We start from the raw sequence: 25,197 nt of genomic DNA, 5'->3' as shown, positions 1-25,197 counted from the left end.
AGTTTTAATCATTCATCGATCTCAAACATTTCTACCTCCTACCCACTCTCATTAAGTCGCAAAGTCAAACCTACCTTAAGCCACTTGACTCATGACGTCTCCAACAGGTTTGCTAGAACACAACCAAACAGGGCGCTCGTCAGGTCCTGCAATGCATGACGCCACCGACAAGTTTGTTTGGAAGCTGTACGCTTCCATCGATCGTGGATTAGCACGTGACAAAATTTTGTTTCTTCCAGATTTTCGTTGTTTCGAAGTTGAAATGAATTATTTGAAAATATTTTGTTCCATACCAATTTTGAGTGCTCTTTAAATGGTTTTTTTTGTTTTGTTTGTTTTGTTTGTTTTGTTTGTTTTGTTTGTTTTGTTTGTTTTGTTTGTTTTGTTTGTTTTGTTTGTTTTGTTTGTTTTGTTTGTTTTGTTTGTTTTGTTTGTTTTGTTTGTTTTGTTTGTTTTGTTTGTTTTGTTTGTTTTGTTTGTTTTGTTTGTTTTGTTTGTTTTGTTTGTTTTGTTTGTTTTGTTTGTTTTGTTTGTTTTGCTTGTTTTGTTTGTTTTGTTTGTTTTGTTTGTTTTGTTTGTTTTGTTTGTTTTGTTTGTTTTGTTTGTTTTGTTTGTTTTGTTTGTTTTGTTTGTTTTGTTTGTTTTGTTTGTTTTGTTTGTTTTGTTTGTTTTGTTTGTTTTGTTTGTTTTGTTTGTTTTGTTTGTTTTGTTTGTTTTGTTTGTTTTGTTTGTTTTGTTTGTTTTGTTTGTTTTGTTTGTTTTGTTTGTTTTGTTTGTTTTGTTTGTTTTGTTTGTTTTGTTTGTTTTGTTTGTTTTGTTTGTTTTGTTTGTTTTGTTTGTTTTGTTTGTTTTGTTTGTTTTGTTTGTTTTGTTTGTTTTGTTTGTTTTGTTTGTTTTGTTTGTTTTGTTTGTTTTGTTTGTTTTGTTTGTTTTGTTTGTTTTGTTTGTTTTGTTTGTTTTGTTTGTTTTGTTTGTTTTGTTTGTTTTGTTTGTTTTGTTTGTTTTGTTTGTTTTGTTTGTTTTGTTTGTTTTGTTTGTTTTGTTTGTTTTGTTTGTTTTGTTTGTTTTGTTTGTTTTGTTTGTTTTGTTTGTTTTGTTTGTTTTGTTTGTTTTGTTTGTTTTGTTTGTTTTGTTTGTTTTGTTTGTTTTGTTTGTTTTGTTTGTTTTGTTTGTTTTGTTTGTTTTGTTTGTTTTGTTTGTTTTGTTTGTTTTGTTTGTTTTGTTTGTTTTGTTTGTTTTGTTTGTTTTGTTTGTTTTGTTTGTTTTGTTTGTTTTGTTTGTTTTGTTTGTTTTGTTTGTTTTGTTTGTTTTGTTTGTTTTGTTTGTTTTGTTTGTTTTGTTTGTTTTGTTTGTTTTGTTTGTTTTGTTTGTTTTGTTTGTTTTGTTTGTTTTGTTTGTTTTGTTTGTTTTGTTTGTTTTGTTTGTTTTGTTTGTTTTGTTTGTTTTGTTTGTTTTGTTTGTTTTGTTTGTTTTGTTTGTTTTGTTTGTTTTGTTTGTTTTGTTTGTTTTGTTTGTTTTGTTTGTTTTGTTTGTTTTGTTTGTTTTGTTTGTTTTGTTTGTTTTGTTTGTTTTGTTTGTTTTGTTTGTTTTGTTTGTTTTGTTTGTTTTGTTTGTTTTGTTTGTTTTGTTTGTTTTGTTTGTTTTGTTTGTTTTGTTTGTTTTGTTTGTTTTGTTTGTTTTGTTTGTTTTGTTTGTTTTGTTTGTTTTGTTTGTTTTGTTTGTTTTGTTTGTTTTGTTTGTTTTGTTTGTTTTGTTTGTTTTGTTTGTTTTGTTTGTTTTGTTTGTTTTGTTTGTTTTGTTTGTTTTGTTTGTTTTGTTTGTTTTGTTTGTTTTGTTTGTTTTGTTTGTTTTGTTTGTTTTGTTTGTTTTGTTTGTTTTGTTTGTTTTGTTTGTTTTGTTTGTTTTGTTTGTTTTGTTTGTTTTGTTTGTTTTGTTTGTTTTGTTTGTTTTGTTTGTTTTGTTTGTTTTGTTTGTTTTGTTTGTTTTGTTTGTTTTGTTTGTTTTGTTTGTTTTGTTTGTTTTGTTTGTTTTGTTTGTTTTGTTTGTTTTGTTTGTTTTGTTTGTTTTGTTTGTTTTGTTTGTTTTGTTTGTTTTGTTTGTTTTGTTTGTTTTGTTTGTTTTGTTTGTTTTGTTTGTTTTGTTTGTTTTGTTTGTTTTGTTTGTTTTGTTTGTTTTGTTTGTTTTGTTTGTTTTGTTTGTTTTGTTTGTTTTGTTTGTTTTGTTTGTTTTGTTTGTTTTGTTTGTTTTGTTTGTTTTGTTTGTTTTGTTTGTTTTGTTTGTTTTGTTTGTTTTGTTTGTTTTGTTTGTTTTGTTTGTTTTGTTTGTTTTGTTTGTTTTGTTTGTTTTGTTTGTTTTGTTTGTTTTGTTTGTTTTGTTTGTTTTGTTTGTTTTGTTTGTTTTGTTTGTTTTGTTTGTTTTGTTTGTTTTGTTTGTTTTGTTTGTTTTGTTTGTTTTGTTTGTTTTGTTTGTTTTGTTTGTTTTGTTTGTTTTGTTTGTTTTGTTTGTTTTGTTTGTTTTGTTTGTTTTGTTTGTTTTGTTTGTTTTGTTTGTTTTGTTTGTTTTGTTTGTTTTGTTTGTTTTGTTTGTTTTGTTTGTTTTGTTTGTTTTGTTTGTTTTGTTTGTTTTGTATGTTTTGTTTGTTTTGTTTGTTTTGTTTGTTTTGTTTGTTTTGTATGTTTTGTTTGTTTTGTTTGTTTTGTTTGTTTTGTTTGTTTTGTTTGTTTTGTTTGTTTTGTTTGTTTTGTTTGTTTTGTTTGTTTTGTTTGTTTTGTTTGTTTTGTTTGTTTTGTTTGTTTTGTTTGTTTTGTTTGTTTTGTTTGTTTTGTTTGTTTTGTTTGTTTTGTTTGTTTTGTTTGTTTTGTTTGTTTTGTTTGTTTTGTTTGTTTTGTTTGTTTTGTTTGTTTTGTTTGTTTTGTTTGTTTTGTTTGTTTTGTTTGTTTTGTTTGTTTTGTTTGTTTTGTTTGTTTTGTTTGTTTTGTTTGTTTTGTTTGTTTTGTTTGTTTTGTTTGTTTTGTTTGTTTTGTTTGTTTTGTTTGTTTTGTTTGTTTTGTTTGTTTTGTTTGTTTTGTTTGTTTTGTTTGTTTTGTTTGTTTTGTTTGTTTTGTTTGTTTTGTTTGTTTTGTTTGTTTTGTTTGTTTTGTTTGTTTTGTTTGTTTTGTTTGTTTTGTTTGTTTTGTTTGTTTTGTTTGTTTTGTTTGTTTTGTTTGTTTTGTTTGTTTTGTTTGTTTGCTTTGTATTCTTTTCAACCGTCAAATTAATCGTACATCGACACGCCCTGAAAAAGGAATTTAATGTAGTAATCCTACCAGTACTACCACTATTGCTTCAGCCGGTAGTATTTTTTGCCCACTATCTCGGCTTCTATCAGGTACCTTTACTATCATCAATAACAACCCCTTTGGAGGCGTGTTTCATAGAGTTATCAGACGCGTGTGTGAGAAAAAAATACTCCGTTCTTACCTCTTTTTTTCTTCTGTCTGATTTTCATTCCTCTCGTCGGCGTCAGCAAAATAGAGCACTCAGCTTATGCCGATATATAAGAACTTGATCCGTTTCGTCAGCAGCTAGTAAGCATTACAGTTCTGAACCGTTAGCAAAAAGGACATCATCCTTCAAACCTTCCGAAGGTTGCATCTAAAGTGATTTTAGTTTAAACTTCAATTTTGTGTAAGTATTAAAAAACGTTACAAACGTGGAAGATCACCAATTCGATGTGCCCGAACAAAGAAAAGACTTATTAGACAGTGGAAACGACGAACCTGTTACAACGTGATTGCATCAACTGATAAAATCAAGTGCGAATAAAATTTAAAGAAGAATGAAGAAAGGTTCATGAAGTTTCAGTGAGAACCATGAAGATCATAAAAATTCTGTAATTAAGTAGTGAATATTGAGGTATCAAATATTTTCGAAAATGTGATAGCACCATTTTTTTAAAGTGATATTACTTTTTTTTTGGGTCCATAAATAACATTTAGGAGTTTTTAAAAATTCAAAATAAAACTTATCGTTGTTAGAAAGCTTCCAAATTTTCACCCAATTTGAAAAATGAATTTATCAATTTTATCAAACTTCTAGGTCTTATTAAAGTTTTTGATTTTATAAATTCGGCTTTTTTTTTATCAAATCGAAAGGACTCTGAATTTCCCATCTCATTTGAACTTTACAACTAGATCACAGCTTAAAGTTCAACTTCTTATCTGCATTTTAAGGACCCTGTTAAGTGAAAAACGAGTAACGAGTTTGCCGAATTATCCTCATCATTTTATTTCTGCCAATAAAATAACGTTGTTAAAATATAAAACCCAGCTTGCTGAGATGTCAGTCAACATGCAAATGTTCTGTCAAGCGGTCTTCATCTGGAGGTAGTCACTCGCTTCACGAGAATCTCTTTGTTCATCAACTAATCAGTTTTTTATCCGTTTCGAATCTTGATCGTGTTTCATGTGGCTCATATATCTAGAAAAGCTATTAAGCGCCCAGAGTCCGCTTTAAACCAGCCACATAGAGCCGATTTACCCAAGAGCTGTGAGCAGACAGGGATTTCCTTGTGAGCGCCAGGAATGAATTTGCCCTCGCATACCTAACTCAGCATCTCTCGCACAATAACAATCAGGTGGAAGAATCGGTCGGAAGTGAGCTGTTTTGCCTGGATAATGACCTATGAATTATCGGTAAATTGAATAAATGGAAATAGCTCTCGAATGACCCGAGGTGTAGAACGAAGATAGCCAAGTCGCCAAGCTTACACGATCTCGATCGAATGCAAAACGAGACGAAGAAAGAGAGATAAAAAATGCAATAAGCTTTAGCGCGTTTATGCAACCGACATTAAACTATTATCGCAGGGGCCATACCACAAGGTAGTAGGGATTCCAGTAGTCGAAAGCCAGTTTTTAACCGGCGTGGCTGCGATATTAGTAAAAATTGTTGATCAAAACCGTTGCTCTCAGAAGTTGAGCACGATTTTTTTTGTTTCTTTCGATTTTTCGTTACGTCATATCGCTTTTATTCCACACTAACATTAGGCGCGCAATTTAGCTAATGCATCTAATGTGCAGCGTCCGAAAGCGTTTTTGGTGAATAAGGAAATGATTTTATCGGTCGAAATAACCGATAGTAGCCTTAATTTTGCTATTTAATTGATATTCCTACTTCAAATCTGTTGAGCAGAAATTAGTAACAAAAACCATTTAATCTGAAGTCTGAATCCGAAAGCACTTTTAATTTTTTTAAATTTCATGTTACAATATTGTCATGAATTAAAGTTAAAAAAAAAAGTTCATGATGTTCCTGATTCGGATTCTGATATTTATCAACATTATTATCCTGTTTTCGATCCTGATGAAGAACCCAATTCAGATCTTAATACTGAACCTGAAGATAATCATGAAACTGATCTTGATCTTGATTCTGAACTTAACCCTGACTCTGAACCCAACCCTGATCCTATCCTCACCCTGATGTTAATACTTAAACTAATTCTATCTACCTTCTCAAAGGTCGGGCGCCGAAAGTCCGATGCATAGGGCCGAGATACAACATCTCCACTACCGACGATCCGGAGCTAGCGTCTTTACTAGCTGCCAGCCAAGAATTTCGGCAACTGTACAGATTTCAGAGGCTATACTACACCTCGTTGCAAATCTCATTTCCATCTCTTCACAGCGTCTGCCATAGGGATAGCCATCTCCACTTACGTTCCTAACGCCGTTTCACGTTTGAGATCCAGTTGCCAAGCCACCAAGCATGGATGATATTCCGCAAGAAGCGATTTACAAAAACACAAGCTGTTTTCGCGTCGTCACCGCAATTGTGCACCAAGCTTCGCATCCGCACAACAATACGAATTTGACGTTTGAGTTGGAGTTTCGGATTTTTGTTCGATTACGATGAGAAAAAGAAGCGATAATAAGAAACATCCTTGTCTCACTCCAGCCGTTACCGGGATTGGATCAGCCAAGATATGTCACGCATGACATGTCACGAAAATGCCTCATACTGTGCTCCGATGAGAATGACTAGTTTATCTGGGACTCTTCGTCATCTTAGAGCCATCCAGATGTGTTCATGGTTAAGTCGGTCGAATGATTTTTCGTAATCAACGAACACCAGCAGAAGAGAGTCCTGGAATTCGTTGATTTGTTCCAGTATTATTCGTAGCGTTGTGATGTGGTCCACACATGATCGTCCCGATCAGAATCCAGCCTGTTGCTATCGGAATGTAGCGTCAATCTTCTCCTGGATCCTGATTAGGATCACTTTGCAGAGTACTTTGAGAGTTGTACAGATACAAGTTATGCACATGCACACCAGTTTCCACACTCGCTCAGGTCCCGTTTTTTCGGGACCTTCACGAGGGGACCCTGGATTCAGTCAACTGGGAATGTCCCTTACTAAATGTGTACCAGATGTCAGCGAAGTAACAATGCAATATTTGTGCTGGCAACCCGATCAGGAGGGAAAAACAAAATTATATCAAAATGAGATATTTTGATACTTATCTTTTTTCTATCTAAATGAGTTATAATTCAGTACTCGTAGGATGTTAAAATATCTCAAATTATATCAAAAAATCTATACGATCATAGCTAAATTATATCAGTTTTTGATATGCTCATATCAAGATTATATCTCGTTCAGATAGCATAGTTTGATATTGGACAGAACAAATTATATCAAAATTATAACTTATCAAGATATGAGTGCTTCGAGAAAATTTTCTAGTGGAAGGTCAATAAACCACATTATTTGATAAAACCATGCCCCATTTTTGGTTTCCCCAAAATTTGATTCAAATTTATGAATCTGTTGAGCGAAACTCGTTAATGTAAGATTTGAGCCGTTGACTTCGATGTCCGTGTTTCAGAAAAAGTTGTACGTATATCAAAATAAGATATAATCATTTTATTTTAGGACAATCCGACAAAAATCTTGATCAATGAATATGAGCTCAACCCCATTCAAGTTTGTCAATCAGAATAAGATATATTTCAGAATGGAGAAACTTAAAATCGAAAATTTGGAGTACTTAATTATAACTGAATCAGATGTAAATATCTTGGTGAGATACGTTTGAGTTATTATTTTGATATGCTCTCCTGATCGGGAAGGCACACATCGGCTTTGAGAATTGCAACAGGAATGCAATCGATCCCAGACGCTTTGTTGGATTTCATGTCTTTGAAGTCAACTCTATTTTAATTCTTTCCCATCGTAATCCTGATCTGTATCCTAAGTCTTATCCTCATCCTTATCCTTATACTTATTCTTATCTTAATTCTGATCCTCATCCAGATGATTGCCCTTATCTTGACCCTTATCCTTATCCTGATCCTAATACTCAACTTTATTCTCATTTTTATTCTTATTCCAATCCTGATTCAGACTATAATCATGGACCTGATCCATATCCTTATCCCAATCTGAATCTCAATTCTAAACCTTATCCTGATCCTAATCCATATCTTTATAGTAATCCTTATCCTAATCCTAATCCTTATCCTAATCTTAATCCAAATCCTAATCCTTATCCCAATCGTAATCCTAATCCTATTTCTTATCATAATCCTAATTCTAATCTTAATCGTCATCCTGATACAAATCCTAATTCTAATCCTATTCCAAATCTTTTTTCCGAATCCTACCCTAATCCTATCATAATTCTAATTCTTATCCTAATCCTAATATATGTATATATTTATCCTTATCCTGATCCAAATCCCAATCTTAACCCTTATCCTGATTTTAATCTTAAGGACTGTATTCGAAAAAATGTAACATTTTCATTTGTGAATAACTTTCAAAGGAATTGATGAAAATTGAGCGTGAAAAATCAGGGAAGTGCCCCATTGAAAGGCCCCAAAACTGCTGGAAATCAACTATGCGATCATAATTCATGTGGTTAATTGTTCTAGGGGTTCTAGAGGATCTAAAAATGTGCAAAAATTTGCATAAAAGAACGAATGATTCATTCCATGAAAGTATTGGAAGTGAGGGGCTTAACAAAGCGCCATCCAAACCTTTCAATTGGAGAAGTGGTAAAGCAGGTAAATTTCTCTGTCTGATTCGTCCGACAAACAAAAAAACAGACCAAACATCGTGTCTTAATGATGAAAAACGCTGTCCACCGATAAAATAAACAAAATACGGTGGTTAAATCGTGAACAAAATGACAGATCGGTTAGCGGGGTGAAATTTTTAAAATTTCTTGGAGGAAATCGATACGAACTTCTAGCGGACACTTAACAGATCTCCTGTCAGAAATTTGTCAGTGAAAAGTTTCGCCTGAATGTTCGGGAGAAGAACGAGAGTAAAAATGCTGGTAATCCAACCGAATCGGCTAATATTTTTGCAGACTTTTTCCGAAGTGTGTTTTGCTCTGCTGATGTATTCCAAGACAAAAACTACCTAGACTCTTTGCCTTCCTATGACATTAATTTGCCCTTACCGTGCTTCTCTGAACAAGATGTTAACCAAAAGTTGTCTTCTGTTCACCCAACTAAAGGTTCAGTCAGGTCCTGACTGCATATCGCCATCGATTTTAAAATATTGTACTGCATCTCTAGCTGGTTAAATTTGCAGTATTCTAAATCAGTCACTTAATGAACGATCGTTCCCTAGCGCATAAAAAATCGCGGCTATTTGTTCAATATACAAATTGGGAAATGCGCACAACGTCGAAAATTATCGTCACATCTCAATTTTGAATTCAATCTCTAAAGTATACGAAGCTTTGATGCGAGAAAGACTTTACGCCGCCTTAAACCTTTTATATCCGAATCACAACATGGCTTTGTGAAGAAGAGGTCGACAGTTTGCAACTTGATGTGCTACGTAAGCTTAATCAGCAGTAGCCTAGAAAAAGGTTGTCAAATGGGCTCGATTATATCGATTTTGCAAAAGCTTTCGATCGAGACCTGCACGATATACTTATCATCAGAAAGTTGGACCGACTTGATTTTCCAACTTGGTCGCTTGAGTGGATCAAGTCGTATCTCACAAATCGCTGCGCTTTCAAAAAATCACGATCTGGAATATTCGAAACCCCGTCAGGAGTTCCCCAAGGAAGCCACCTCGGACCGCTACTTTTAATTACGTTTGTAAATGATCTATGTGAAACACTCCACTCTGACAAGCTCTTCTATGCTGACGATCTGTAGCTTTTTAGGAGGATTCAGAGTAGTATAGATGGTATGGCACTGCAAGCTGATATCGCTAGGCATGAAATCTGGTGCCGCTTGAACGGGATGCATGCTAAATAATGCAAAAAATGTAAGGTAGTGAATTTTACCCGCTCACGAAACATCGTCAATTTAGACTTCCACCTATCTGAAAGTTATCTGGAAAACGTGGAGTCCATATTTGATCTTGGAGTAAAGATTGATAACAGGTTCACATTTGCTGAACACATTGAAATTACTTCTGCAAAATGTTTGTAAATCTGGCCACGCTTGAAAAAGTCATACCGAACTTCAGCAAACTTTTATTATTGACACCCTGACTTATCGTGTAGACTCTTCTTACATACTCCAGCGTGTCAATTTATACGTATCCACGAGGTTATTCGCTCTTCAGCGCTGGTGTCCCAGTCATACGGGACTGTTGGCCAGCGGGTAACATCGTGATGTGGGAACAGCTCATTGACGATGACTCTCAGTTTATCGGGGCACGTTTCAGGTGGTGCACCCCCACTTTTAGTTCTGCCCATGACTATCCGATAGGCATCACCCCATGGACAGTCGTTGGCGTCACGGCATAACTGCTTGAAACGTGCCCTATTACTTGCGTTGATGGCCCTGCGAAGGGCCGATCTCGCGCTTGTGAAGAGTGGCCTACGCTCCGTTCGCTCTTCTTGGGTCCTTGCGTTCTGCATCCTGCGCCTTGCCCTATGGCAGTCGGCACGCAGACCCGCAATTTCCTCCGTCCACCAATAGACGGGTGGCCTAGTGCTTTTATGCTTGGCCCTTCTCGGCATCGCAGCATCGCAAGCGCGAGCTAGAACCCTCGTCAGTTCTTCCGCGGACAGGTTGTCCAGGTTCCTCTCCCAGTGCAACGCTTCGACAAAGACGTTCTGGTCGAACTACGTTGTCTTCCAGAGGCGTTCTCCTGTACGAGACTCGCGTCTACCTGTCCGCGTACTTGAGCCTAGCCGATAGCGAATCGCAAAGTGATCGCTATTCGTGTAGGCCTCGCTCACCATCCAATTGCATACCAACCCCGGGCTGCCGCAGGTGACATCTATGGTTGACTCGCTCCCGTTCCAACCCTGGTAGGTACTGGTGTTCCCTACGTTGGCCACATCCACATTAAGCCTCGCCAGGGCTTCTAAAAGTATTTGACCTCTGGGGTTTGTGAGGCGGCTACCCCATTCTTCGGCCCACGCGTTTAAGTCGCCAGCAATAACTATAGGGCTTTTCTCCGTTAGCACATCTACCATCTCCTCAACCATAGTGCCGAACCTCTCCAAGGACCATCTTGGGGGAGCATAGCAGCTACAGAAGTAGATCCCGTTAACTTTGGCCACCACCATGCCTTCGTTTTCCGTCGCCACCACTTCTTGTATGGGGAAACTACTTGTTACCCATATCGCGGCCAGTTTGGCATCATCGGTCGCCCAATTAGTGCCATTCGCAGCTCTGCGATATGGGTCTGCCACTAGCACGATGTCCAACTTTTCCTCAACTGTCATCTGCCGCAACAGCTGGTGTGCTGTGTAGCAGTGGTTGAGGTTAAGTTGGACGACCTCTATGCTCTTGGCACCCGGGGTGGAACCGCCTGCGCCTTTGTGTAGGCGGGGCACCTAGGGTTGCCAGCAGCGTGGTCTCCAGCGCAGACAGGGCATTTAGCAGGCTTCTTGCAGTTAGCCGACTTGTGGCCGGTTTCGCTTCAGCGCCAGCATATGCCGCTTCTGTCTGGCCCAGTGCAGTCGAACGACTTGTGACCGTTCAACAAGCACTTGAAGCACCGATCCGGTTGCTGGGGGATGGATATCTGACAGATAGACCATCCCACCTTTAGCCGCCCACACCTAAGTGCGGCGTTTGCTGCTGAAACCGGAAGTTTGACCAGCCCAATCTGCAATCGGGCTCTCGCCTTTATCCGTTCCGTCTCTTTTTGTTTCTTTTGAATTTTTTCTCATTTTGAATCCCACGAGTGGCAAGGTAACGAACGGTCCACTGCGCCAGTGACCTGCTTAGCGCAGCAAGGACTGGGATACTGTGGGGTGTGTCCCGGTGCCCCACAGGCAACCGTTAGAGACTGGCGTGACTAAACGACCCGCCAGCCTTCCAGGTACATCGGCACGGTTAAGCTTTACACCTTCACCAATGGAGTCGGTTTCCGATAGAAATTCCATTGCCGTGATCAAAATTCAATAGCGAGGGTCTTCATAAGGGGGGGGGGGCTAGTTCTCTCGGCCGTACATATGCATAAAGCAGACACGTTTCCACTCTGCACCACGAGGTGGTGGAACTACTTCGCAGAGCTGCGAATGCTGTGAATGTTTCAATGTAGTGTACCATCCGTATGATTTCAATGTGTGTAAACGTGAATTTAAACAAGACATAACTAGAATAACTTAGTTTTTAAAAAAAATTGTCTGTATGGTAATTCCTTATCCAAAGACCAAGGAATGAAAGAAATTTCAAAAAAAATATTTAGCTCAAAATTTGGCTAACGATCTGTGGAAGAAGCAAATCAATTAGTGGTACATAACGATTGGCAAAATAAACGGCCAAACATGCCAAAAAAATCCCTACAATAGCGACCGCTTTCTTCCATGGCACTTTCACAGGTTTCATTAAGGTTTATATTCTGTTTTGGTTGGATCCAGATTCTTGCTGTTAAAATAAAACTGTGATAGAGTGATAAAGAGTAAATAATGTTGTTGCCTTGCAAAAGGTGGAGAATCTGATAAACTTGTCATAGCTTCGATAAAATAGACAAACTTGAAGTATTTTTAAGGTCAAATTCTTTTTTTTTCTAGGATTTTAACTCTCTCGAGTTATTCATCCTGAAGAGGCCAAACTCCAGGAAATGAAGAACGAATTTAAATAGAATTTAAATAGAACTAAAATAGCCGTGATTTAGAAAAACGGTAATTCAAAGTATGCTATAAAGATGGCGCATATGTTGCCGAAAAATTTAAGTCAATAAACTTGTTCGTTAGACGTTATCTCAAAAATTACTTGACTGATCGCCACATAATTTTGCACATGTAAACATTACATTACTAGATAGTTTCTCTGAAAATTTAATCAATTTTCATCCATCCGCTCAAAAGATATTCACATAAAAAAAATCTCAATTGAACATGAAATATTCGCTATAAAAAAAACTCATTTCACTGATTCTTGGATCAGAAACAAACTATACAAAAAATATGATATTGTTACAAAAACTTTAATAAAAATTTCGATTTTGATTTCTCAGTACATTTCATTCAAATACTGCATTCTATTGTCTATTGATTGTCTTAAAATCAGATAAATGGTTTCCGACTTCGACAAGACTATAGATCTGAAAATCAAGCCAAATTTGAGTATCCAGAATAGGTTCTTACAGAGGTTTTGTGTCTATAAAAAAAAAACGCATTTTCGTCTATCAATGTATGGATTGAGTAACATTTTCTAAAAAGTGTTTTAAACGGATCTTTTCGAAATTTTACAAATAAATTCTATAGTTACATATGTACATATTCTGTGACATTGGCTCTCTTATTTGATTCAATAAGAATTGAGAAAGTCCTTTTTTCTGAGCCGTTTGTATAAGTTTTCATTAAATCAGATAACAGAAATCCGAATTCTTAAATCGTGTTGTCTCATTTTTTTTATCAAAATAAGATAACAACTAATAACTTAGATAAAGGAGAGGGGAAAAATGGGATAACAACAATTACAATACAATTCACCACGATGCATTTGGCAAAAAGTATGGCGTCGGATGGATAATATGCGAAATAATAAAAGCAACCATCTGACGTACCTACCCGAAAAAGTAGCACGCATCGATAGAATTGTCACAGCAATAGAACCTGTGCGGGAAACACATGCGAGCGCTTTTTGGTTGATATTATGCCCGGTCGGATGCAATCTCATGTGTTCGACCCGTCCATTTTTCGATGTGGATTTGAATGCAACGAGTTTCTTCCTCGTTTCTTATCAACATCAAAACGGAGAGCAGCAAATAATCATCCAAGACGTCTAAAGCTGTTAATAAATCAAAGCCCGTTCACACTTTCGATTTCTTCTACCCAAAGTGCTCAAGCTTTGATAAGGTTGAAAGATCAATGCTTTCCTTCTTTTGTCATAATACTACTTTTAATTGTTTAACTCACCGAAATGCCAATAATCAAATAAGAATATGTCTATAATAAAATTTTACATATTTTATAAACAATTTTAAGTTAAAAATAAATTTCTTTTTATACTGTGAATTATTTGAATGACTCATTATGAACATGAACATTTTTTTTCTCAACCAGTAAATTTCTTGTTTTCAACTGTAAAACTTAACGTTTATTGTTTTTAAATTAATTCTAACATTATTAATCTCTGATTAATAAATTATGCCCGAAAAAATGTAAAGTTTTTCTGAAGACGAAATAACAAGATAAAACTTATTTCCAACTTATTATCAATATTTTAAAGTTAAGAATTCAGCAGTTCATGAATTCAAAGATCACCTGTATTCGAGTTCTGAAGTCTCGTTTATTATTCTAATATTTCAGTTCTGAAATGTTGTTCCTGAGTACAAATAGTGAACAGATAAAAATCGGGGTCAAGCTAGTTCAAATTCCTCAACTAAGATTTTGAATGTTGTTTCAGTTGGTAAATAAAACCATTATCACACCGAGGCTATCTCTTGCTGTTTCCATTTCGGAGCGATTATTTCTGAGACAGTATTATGACTACTTTTAGCTTATCTCCAAGCAATCCGAATTCTTATTTATAAAAATGCCATCACTTTGACATCGCCTTTTTTACACGGAGACACGTGCATTCATGCATCGATAACTCGTCGACAAATAAAAATCCGATCTCAAACCTTTTACGTTTGTAGTTTTACGCAACAAACGCTCTGACGGTGTTAAGCACATCGAGTATTTGAAAGTTCGCTCCAATAATGCTAATTAAATCGTTGCCCCATAGATTCACCCGCACAACCGCAAAATGAACGGACTCATCGTCTTCACTTTCGCCCTGCTGTGTGCCTCCGGAGCATCCGCTCAGATCTATCTTAACCAACCAATTGCACTGGCACTGCAACATCAGCCGGTCCACCAACAGGTTTGATTGGTCAATTTTGCTACAATCCACTTAACAAATTACGTCAATTAAATGGCAAACAAAGCTAAATGAGTAATTTCCATCTCTCTTTAATTGTTTTTGTTTTCGTTTGTTTTCTAGCAACCGCCATTGGCTCATCCGGCTGTGGTCGAAAACGCCATGCACGAAGCTCAATATCCGGCTGAGCTGCAGAACAATTTCTACAAAAACCCGCACATTGCTGAAGCGCTGGCCAAGGAATCCTGGTTTGGGGATAAGGAAATGCCCGTCTACGAACGTGCTGCCGATAAGATCCCCCGCGATCGTATTGCCAAAATCATCAAGAACGCCGGATTCATTCGCAGACGTTAAGCCTAGAAACAGAAAGGTGAAAATGCTTTCCGATGATGCTGCATCTGTTGTTGTTTTCTTTATTGAACATTGTGTACATAGATAGGATAAATCATTCCTGTAGTAGATAGTGCATCGGATAGATGCAATACTAGAAGTACAAAACGTAGGATCTGTAATATTTATTTGTAAATATTGAACAATAAATTATTCAATACGATTTTTTTATGAATTTTTATTAAAAAAGAACGATCCATACAGTGTGGCTTATTGGTTTTTGAGACAGTATGAATGGAGTAATTTCTTCACTGCACATTGTTCTTACTCGACAAACAAGGAGATTTGAAAGGCCCAAGTTTACTTCTTTCTAACTTCATAACAGAAAATACAGGGTAGTGTTTAGGGATTGAATCCTCTCCATTATTTTTGTTCAGTTCAAATTTCAAATTTGAACCTTAAAAAAAGTGCTGGATATTTACTAAGTTTTTTTTTTTTGTTCACACTGTAGGTTTCACACTGGTTATTGAAATCAAAAATTCTAGAACTCATTGTTTGTTGGACTATTTTGAAACCATGATTTCCAAAAAAAAATCACGAACCCTATAGAACTAGAGGAAATATCGGATTGTGCAACAATTGGTCTGCTCAATCTTCTCTTGCCCAATTATTAAACATCATTTTATTCTCTAGCTGGCTGCATAACTAAATAAAACGCATGATAAGATGCAATAATTAACTTATTACTTACTACATTCAGTTGATAAAATTCGAATTGTCTTTTGGGGATCCATATATAACGCGTCTAGGGGGGAGAGGGGGGGATACTTGTTGATTTTGATTATAAAATCTCGTACGAATTTGTTACGTAGAGGGGGATCAAAAATTTTCTAGAATTGCGTGACGTGATATTTGAACGGCTTTTTATTTTTTTTTTTTTGTAGCGGCCCACCACACTCCCCCATACTAAAAGGCTCCATTGAGCCCCCTGGTAATGGACGCTACTGTTCTCAGCACGTCTGGCAGCAGAAACAACAATAAAAAATCTAATACGCGACGCGAGCAAAACATTACTCATGCTGAGAACTCAAAGTTTATAGTTTAGTGCGAGGATATGGGGCGATATAAGTTAAACTAATTTATACTTTGAATCTCAATGGAAAGAGATTTCCTTTAAAGAGATTCATTTTTAAGAAAATTTTAAATCTATATATATAAAAAGCAATTTCTGTGGGTTTGTTTGTTTGTTTGTTTGTTTGTCCACTATAGGCTCAGCCATCTAGGTAGAGAGCTGAAATTTGGCATGGATACTCATTAGGACCAGGAATGATGAAAAATGTTTTCAGATTTTCGGATGAACCCTTCTAAAGGGGGTCGTCCATACAACACAAATATTGTTTTCGCGATATTGACGTTATTTATTGTCGGATTGTGACAAAAATTTGCACATAGGGGTTTTAAGAGATGAGAAATTGATTCCAGGTATTGAATTTTGTGTCAGGGGTCGGCAAAAAGAGTCGTCCATATGAACTGTTCAGTGTTTTTACTATATTGACGTTATTATGCATTGGATTGATATGAACATTTACACATGAGTGTTGTGAGGGACGAGCAAACGATTACAGGTATTAAATTCAGAATCAGGGATCGGCCAAAGGGGTCATCCATACCAAATTTTTTTTATGTTTTTACGATATTGGCGTTATTATGCATTATACAATAAACAGTATTGAGATGAAAATTTGCAGACGGGGATTTTAAGGAACGGACAATCGATTCCAGTTATCAAATTTAGTAGAAGGAGTCGGCAAAAGGGGTCGTCCATATCAACTGTTCAATGTTTTTGCGATATTGGCGTAGTTTTAGATATGTTTTTGATGAAAATTTGCATAAGAGTATTTTGAGTAAAGATCAATCGATTCCAATTTTCAAACTCAGGGTCAAAGATCGGCCAAAGGGGTCGTCCATATTAACACTGTTTTTGCGATATTAATGCTTAAGTACATTGGATTAAGATGGAAACTTGGTACGTGGGAGTTTCAAGGAACGAATAATTGACGTTATTATGCATTGGATTGAGATGAAAATTTCCACACAGAAGTGTTGAGGGACGCTCAATTGATTCAGATTTCAAATCTCGAGTCAGGGGTCGGCAAAAATGGTCGTCCATGTTATCTGTTCACTGTTTTTGCTATATTGGGAGTTATTCTGCGAGTCGAGTGACGTGACTCTTAAAATTTCACTTCTTTATCCTGACTTCAGGAAAAGTTTCAGAGAAGTAACGTTAGTATGAATGAGCTCCAAAAATCGATCACAGGACATATGAGCTGAAACTTCTAGCCTAGAGTGGTTTCTAAAGTCGGCACAACGAGGTAACGATTTTGCACATCACGTCACGCGACTCTCAGACTAAGCCCCATTGTCATGATTATACATCGGATTATAATGAAAATTTGCAGATGGGAGTTTTACAGCACATGTAATTGATTTCACGTTTCAAATTTTAACAAGGAATCAGTAAAAGCTTTTGTCTTAAAAAAAATTTCGATTTTTTTTGCAATAATTACGTTGTTAAGCATCATATCGAGCCAAAAATTAAAACACGAGAGTTTTGCAGGACGCGGAATTGATTCCTGATAACAAACTTTCTATAAGACGACAGAAAAGGGGGTCATCCACATTTACTGTTTAATGTTTTTGCAATAATTGTTTTATTATGCAAGAGATCCAGGCAAAATTTCATTCACGGGTGTTTTACAAAACAAACAATTGATTTAAGAATTAAAATTTTTAATAAGACGACAGAAAAGGGATCGTTAATATTGCCTTTTAAATATTTTAGACATAATTTCGTTGTTGTGCATCCGAAAAAGATAAAAAATTGTACACGGGTGTTCTCTTCGACAGTCAATCAATTTCTTATTTTAAATTTCCTTTTAGTAGACAAGCAAATAGGTAGTTTCCAAATTCTGTTTAGTATTTTTAGCAATTTTTTGGTGAAAATGCGTCCAAATTACCAACCAAATACAAAATCGTCAGCTTTAAAGTTAAAAACGAAACGAAGTTCTTACGGGATCAGCTAGTATTTATATAAAAAGTAATACTAAAATTAAAAGATTAAAATTAAAAGATTAAGTTATAACTATAATTTTACAATAATTAACACTACAAAATTACAAAAATAATAAAGGCTAGCTTTGTTCGGCTTGTTTTACGGACTTAATTTATTTTTAAATATTTGAAGCAATTTGACTTGGAAAATGGATCGTGAATTGATTTCTTTTAATTTTTTGGGTAGGGAATTATATTTTGTTGGTCCAATAAACTTTTTTTTTTTGTTTCGATTATAGTCGTTTTACCATCTTTATGGCATTCGCGACTTTATCAACGTTGCAGTTGGTGGATCGTTATTGAAAAACTATCCGGTACAACTGTGTTCGATGTTTACTCTTGGGCTCGAACTCGCGGACATCGGCTCAGGAGACAACAGACTTGCCAACTGAGCTATATCACAAGCCCTTGTTGGTCCAATAAACGATATCCTTTTTTGTCCTAAGGAGGTTGAGAATCGACAGCGTTGAAGATGATTTAAGTGACGAGTATTATGTGTTCGTATTCCCGTTGTGAAACGTAGGTTTTGAATAGAAGTTGACGAATGCAGGTTATCAAAAACATACAATATAGTTTGGAGATCACAAAGATCTGATAAGGGTAAGATATTATGGACTCTGGCTGGATGAATTAATAAGCCTAGTTGGATGCAGCAAAGGAAGATTGTAAATATTTTTCAAGCATCTATTTTGCAAAGTTTGAAGTTCATGTAAGTGTGAAAGAGATGCTCGTCCCCAGACTGTTATAAGATAGAGAAATAAAGAGTGAATGAATGCATAATAGAATTTTAGAAGAACATGTTGTGACACGAAGTTCTTCAATCTTCAGAGTACACCACAAAGGGGAGAAATTCTTTTTTTCTAAATGTTGTATATGACAACTCCAGGAAAGAGTACTATCTAAATAAATACCTAAGTATTTGAAGGTTTTCACCTCTTGTATGGCAAACTGATTCATATGTGGATCCCTGTGTTGTGATATAACTTTCCTGGATGAATGGAATAACATGTATTTAGTTATTTCGTAGTTTAAGGAGAGCAGATTGCTATTGAAAAATGTAGATAGCAATTTCAAATCATATTCCAGGTTTTCGATAATTGTATTTGGAGACTTTCCTGTGTAAAATAAAGCATTTTCATCCGCAAAAAGCCGTGCTGTACCAAAAAGGGGAAGATTACAAATGTTGTTAATGTAAATTAGAAAAAGTAAAGGACCCATGCTACTGCCCTGTGGAACCCCTATATTAATATTCCTTATATGACATGTTTCCTTTTTTCTGCTAAATAAGTGGAAAACTACGTTTAAGAAGTTTGGTTTTCACGCAATGTTGATTTTCAATTACTTTACTTTTAAGCAAGGACACTTTGAATATGATTCAAGAAAAAATTATTATATTTTAAGCCTTGAGTGCCGTTCCTTTTATACAAATTCTATTATTTTAAAAATAATTATGACAAAAATTTCTTTATAATTCAGAAAATATGTTTCTCTTATCTCCAAATCTTCAAATGGAAATATTGAGTTCATTAAACTACTTGAAAGTTGTAAAAGTAGCCTTAATGCACGTAAACTGACTGGTTTTGAGGGAGTACTTTTATACCAGATTTATTTAAAAGCCCTTCGTCCCGACCATAAACTCAAAATTTTATGCAAATAATTCCTGACAAAATTTTCCCACACTTCGAGTTGATCTGCTGCATCTACTAAGCAGATTGGAATATCTGAAATACTTTTTATTTCAATGTGATGTGAATGTTTCTTGAAGATTGGTGACATTCTACAGGAGTTACATTCATTACAAATTATCCCATTTTCACGTAAAAAATATTTTAATCAAATAAATTTTTTTATACAAAGCTGCATATCTTGGGCATAAAACAGTCGAATGATTTGAAGCTTTGGGCGTTGTTGAGAGCATTCTTAAGCTTTTACTTGATATTCAGTATGTTAAAATAAATTAACTTTCAAGTGTGACAAAAAGCAATTATTTAAAAAAAAATTACCTCTTCTTCATATGGGTAAAGGGGATCAAAACAGACCTTGTCCTTTTATCCTTTCATCAGCAAATAGTTCCATTGAAATATGTTAATATGCTTTGAAATATGCTAATTTCCACCAGCATAAAATCCTCAATGACACATCTCTGTAAATTAAATCAAAAAAGTTAAATTCAAATAATTTATAACAAATTCCAAATTTCATGGGTGCAATATATTCTTTATATTCATTTGAATATTTCGAAGGGGAATTTCAAAATTCCACAATAATCATTTTTTGAGCTAATAATTCCAACAATTTAAAAATTTAGCATTACTTTAAACATACTGCGTTAAGTCCTAAAAATCTAGGCAAGTAAGTAAAACCAAGAAAATTGGAATCAGAATGTAAAATTATCTTGTTCAGGGAGGGCCATAAAAAATAATAATACTAATAAAATCTCGTATACATTCACTCTTATTCAAGTTAAAGGCCCCCCCCCCCATAGAATATGCATAGCAGAAATTTCCCGCAATTTGGGATAATTTTATTCAAAATCTGACAAAATCTGATCATTTGAAATTTTTCAACACATAATCCGGATAAATCTTAGCAGAGTTCTGTGGTTATTAAAAAATAATCAAGAAGAAATCGAGGAAACCTAAAATAATATATTTTTCTATTGAACTACGTCTGCAGCGTTCAAATCTTTTTTCCAACTCCCGAAAAAACCTTTAATAAAAAACAAATTGAGCTCAATTTGAATTTTCTTCTTTTAATATAAAAAATGTGAATGAATCCAGCAAAATACGGACTTGATTTTACTATATCCAGGCAATTTACTCTTAATTAATCCATAAAAACATATTTTAGGAGAGATGAATCGTTTTGTTTGGAATATGAAATTTTTCTTCACATAAAAATATAAACAGCTTTTGAGGTGGAATAACATTTCTTAACCTTCGACGAAAATTGAATACATTTCAATAATTATTAGTTATTGAAATAAGATTTGCAGTACAGAATAGGCACAATCGATTAAAACATCTCCCATTTTCAATAATTACAAGTTTTTCGCATTGAGTGAAATTATATGTCGCATTTACTTCAAGCTTTTACATTATATGTGGGAATTTCATAAATATGTAATTTATGAATTGGTTCATGTCCACAAAAAAATTCAAAAAGACTTTAATAATAACATTCAAAAATTGTCAATATCCGAGTAAATTTCGTTCATTATACGAGTTGAATAATGATTATGAATTTGAAATTATCATTTGAAATTTTTGAACTTGAGCTGAAAATTAAATGAATCAAACCGGCCCATCTAGAATTAGTTTATTGATGATTTCTTAAATTTTCGTTTGCTTGAACTCTTGAATTTTAAATTTTACTCTTGAATTTTGGGAAAAAAAACTTTTATTTAGATTCTACTATCTAGGACTATATAACATCAATTTGAAATCTCATTTTCGCATATCAAAGGTGAATAAATTTGTGGGCTTTGTTTCTGAAAAATGGGGGATGAGAGGTTGGTTAGCCGAAAATTAAACAAAAAGAAGTGAACTCGGCAATTCAAAAAGCTGCCTGAAAGTGTCTAAGCCAATGAATGAGTTTTATTTTTCTTCAATTAAAAGGTGTTTTGAAAGCCTATTTAAAGTAGGATTTGTGTAATTCAATGAATGTATAAGTTTTAAGGTGTTCGGCGTTCGGGTTGCTTTAAAGAGGGCGGAAGAGCTGTGCCGGGGCATTGGTCTCAGAAATAATTCAAATTCTATGCCTTGTCCATCCCCAGGGGTGGGTGGTTCTTAGTTGCTCTTATTTGATAGAATGTTAAAAAAAAAGCTTAATTGTGACGATGAATAGAGAGGATGAAAAAAAGAGAAAGTAGTTGAAGATTGTTCAATGGCTGACCAGAAGGTTCGAAAATTCACGTTCTGATACAAGCCGTGGCTTTAATATGTAACCCAGCCAATCTTTAAAACGGCTTTAGGCGAATGTAGATACACTTTTCTATAAGTGGAAACTTCCAGAAAATGGAGCAGCTATGAAGGTGGCAGATCAGCGTCGATAAGACTAAGTCGATGAAATGAAAGTCAATACAGGAAATCCTTCCAATTTCACGGTCCAATTTGTCGGTCGATTCCGGCATGTTCACTGTGGTGGAATTGGCTAACGCGTGAGTTCAATTCTCGTCGGTGAGCCGTTTAATCTTTTTCAATAAAATCATGGTATTGGCGGCTTATGTCTTTCCTTCTGGGGTATCAATCATGTTTCTCTAACACTTTCCGTCATCTTCTTAAATCTGTTTCCTTTCTCTTCCTGTGATTTTTTTTTTCGGATGATTGATATAATCAAACAATTTGAATAAAACTCTTTATTAACCAACACTATCGAAGAAGCATAAGGATACAACATTAAATTGTTAGTCAAATCTAATTCACTATTCCTTCAATAAATATTATTCATCTATCCAATCTAGATTCTTGAGTGCACGCGGGAAATGATTTTTTATTGGTGCACCTGTTTGTTAACAAATTAATGAATGAAAGCTTCTTAGACTATATGTTTTGAATAATTTAGAAATCTTGTGAATTACTGTGATTACAGTATGATAAGCCATGAATTTTATGCACGCAGATCGTATGATTCATGGTCATGAAACGGTGTTGATTTCAACTATTGAAATGCGTAAATAACTCTACACTTATCGTTTTATCTTCTATTAAAACATAGAGGTTTTGTGTTTCATTCAACCAATTGAAATGTTAATAGCCCGGATAATTGTATGATTGTTGGGAAGGTTTGAAGTCGTTATATTTATGATTCGGTGGTCCATCAATTTCGGCACTGTTGATCTCGTCTCCCACCGGAAGTCCGTTCGAAGGTTTGAAGGACTTAGATTGAATCTCCACGGTTCCACTGCGATGGGTGATGGCTGCGTGGGCTGCGGCTTCCGCTGCGTTGTTTTGAGCTTCCTGGGCCGAAGCTGCCGCCTTGTGAGCCGCCTCCTGGGTAGCCTCGAAATCAACTCGGGCTGCGTTCAGCTGCTCCTCGATGGCTTCAACTCGGGCCTTGGCCGTTCCAACCATCTGCGTTTGCGATGCCAGCTCAGCTGCAGCTTCGCTTGCTGATTGCTGAGCGTGCTCTGATGCTACCTGGAAACGATAAAAAATAGACAATCAAAATTATTGGAGTTTGCAAAAACACGTTTATTCTTTTCTTGATTGAAGTTCCAGTCAATGGTTTTTAGGATTATGGAAGAAAATTTAGAGTATGTACTAAAATTCAGTGTTGTTTTTATTTTACTCTCAGTAGTGTCTAGCATGTCTACAATGGAGCAGCTAAACGACGTTGTCTTAGCAGACGATATTGTTTTGCTCGCCCAAAGACAACAAGACATGCAGAGCAAACTTGACGACCTCACCGAAAGCTCCAAGGCAGCAGGTCTCAGAATCAATATCGGAAAGACCATGCCGATGGAGGTCAACACAGAGAATCCTTCCAATTTCGTGGTAGTTGGGTAACAGGTTGAGAAAACGGAGTGCTTCCAGTATCTTGGTAGCCAGATTACGCAAGATGGTGGTACCAGAAAAGACATCGAAACCCGGATCAGAAAAGCCCGATTTGCCTTTGCGAGTCTCCGAAACATCTGGCACTGTTCTGGCAAACGTCAAATCCGTATTGTTGTACGGGTGTGAAACTTGGTGCACATACACGGTGACGACGCGAAAACTGCAAGTATTTGTGAATCGCTGCCTGCGGAGTATCATCCGCGCTTGATGGCCTAGCAACTGGATATCAAATGAAGTACTACATCGCCGGTGTCATCAAAGAGCGCTAGAAATCGAGATTCGGAAACGCAGGTGGAGATGGATTGGGCAAACGCTACGAAGAGATGAGAACGAGATTTACAGAGAGACGCTTGAATGGACTCCAGAGGGACATCGAAGGAGCGGCAGGCCCAGAAACTCGTGGCGGCGAAGCCTAGCCGCCGAAACCCGAACTGTCGACGAGAATCTTGACTGGTACCAAGTGAAGACGCTGGAAGACGGAGACGGAGGATCGGCGCGGGAACGTTAAGATAAGTAAGTTAGTGTCTAGCAATTGAGTTTCTCGTCATGCCAAGAATGTTAAATCGGATTCTAGATAGTTTAGGGGCTCTAAATATGATTCATTGGCATGGATTATGCCGAACTGCCATGGTCCAAAAAGTAGCAAGACACGTCTCCTTGTATGGCAAAGGTTGCACTATCGAAACAACGAAACGTAGAAGCGGCCTGGAACCCTGCTCAAGAGGTAGACAACGGGCAGGAAAATCCGCGGGCCAAAAATCCTAGGGTTGCCAGCCAAGGGAGATAAAGAAGACCGGACAACGGTCGGAGTAGACTGACCCCATCGACGGGGGGCTGTCGAGTAGAGTGCGTCCGACCGTACGGTTTGAAGCTACAAAGATAAGACAATACCTTCTGCGTAGCGGATGCCGTGGGTGCGCCGCGTTCGTGCGTAGGATGCTCCACCTTCGGGGAGTATCCGAGTAGGGCGGTTCTCAACGACAGAAGCTGCGGGGATAAGACTTGACCTTCTTCGCAGTGGAAATCGTTGGGGTTATTCCACGATCGGGGAATACCCACGGGTAGAGTGGCTCTCGACGCCGGGTGAGCTATTCGAGTCGGAGTAGGATGACGTCTTCGTCGGGTCGGGAATCATCCGAGTCGTTGCGTTAAGTTTCGCGCGTGTGCCGTATCAAGCGCGAGTCTAGGATAAGCTACTCTCGATCAGGCACATGACGGGCAAGGTGGCAAACTTCGAACCCTGAAGATAAAAGGTCGGTCAGGCCTCAAACCTTCAGGCAGAGAGGTTTGTGTGATCAACCCCGAGTCTTTATGATAAGGGGTCGGGTCTCGAGTCTTAAGAGGAGGGATCAGGCCCTTTATCAACAAAAAGAAGGGGTACCAGTGGTCACCTCGAGCCATTACGAGGAGAGGTCAGATTTCAAGTCGTTAGAGGGGAGATCGGGCCTTGAATCTTGCAGAGGAGAGGTAAACCTCGAGTCGATGCGAGGAGGGGTCGGATCTCAAGTCGTTAGAGGAGAGATCAGGCCTCAAGTCGCGAAGAGGAGAGGTTTTGTGGGAATCTCGAGTCATTGCGAGGAGATGTCGGTTCTCAAGTCGTTAGAGGAGAGTTCAGGCGTCGAGTCGTAAGGATGAGAGTTTTTGCTGAAAGTGGTCTCGTTAATGAGTATTGCCTTGGAGCGCATTAGCGCGAATAGACCTCCCACTATTGAAGCATAGTGTACTAAACAGTTCGAGGTGGGAACCAGGTCTGCGGCCCCAGGTGGAGTTAAGGGAGTAGGGGCTATACACGAGTATACACGGAGTATATAATGAGTCTTCCCATTGTACCCATAGACCCAGAGTAGCAAACTGGAGGGACGCGGTGGCTCGCCGTGCCTTGGAATACAATCCGTAAACCAGGATTTACCACCTGT

At 36.5% G+C, this 25,197-nt stretch overlaps 2 protein-coding genes across 2 annotated transcripts in view; one reads left to right on the top strand and one right to left on the bottom strand.

Moving 5' to 3' along the window:
* Positions 1–3,510: 3,510 nt before the first annotated feature.
* On the top strand, positions 3,511–14,787 carry LOC129755989 (uncharacterized). Its single transcript, XM_055752733.1, has 3 exons — positions 3,511–3,666; positions 14,151–14,288; positions 14,409–14,787. Exons 2-3 carry the CDS (start codon positions 14,172–14,174, stop codon positions 14,637–14,639), a joined length of 348 nt encoding a protein of 115 aa, XP_055608708.1. The 5' UTR covers positions 3,511–3,666; positions 14,151–14,171; the 3' UTR covers positions 14,640–14,787.
* A 7,281-nt stretch (positions 14,788–22,068) lies between these two features.
* Positions 22,069–25,197, bottom strand: part of LOC129757769 (uncharacterized) — a 39,889-nt gene continuing 36,760 nt past the window's right edge. Inside the window, exon 4 of the mRNA XM_055755065.1 lies at positions 22,069–22,864. Within this exon, the coding sequence (XP_055611040.1) occupies positions 22,475–22,864 (390 nt within the window). The 3' untranslated portion in view covers positions 22,069–22,474. The remainder of the gene's footprint in view (positions 22,865–25,197) is intronic.

Source organism: Uranotaenia lowii, chromosome 3 (genome assembly GCF_029784155.1).
Source record: "Uranotaenia lowii strain MFRU-FL chromosome 3, ASM2978415v1, whole genome shotgun sequence".
NCBI lineage: Eukaryota > Metazoa > Arthropoda > Insecta > Diptera > Culicidae > Uranotaenia > Uranotaenia lowii.
Note: the sequence above shows the minus strand (reverse complement) of the source record. Positions and strands in the feature narration are given on the sequence as shown.

Bases quoted from the DNA above. Each gene is read 5' to 3' on its own strand.
- LOC129755989 (XM_055752733.1), top strand. From the start codon at position 14,172: ATGAACGGACTCATCGTCTTCACTTTCGCCCTGCTGTGTGCCTCCGGA. The intron at 14,289-14,408 runs GTTTGATTGGTC...TTTGTTTTCTAG, and splicing joins ATCAGCCGGTCCACCAACAG to CAACCGCCATTGGCTCATCC.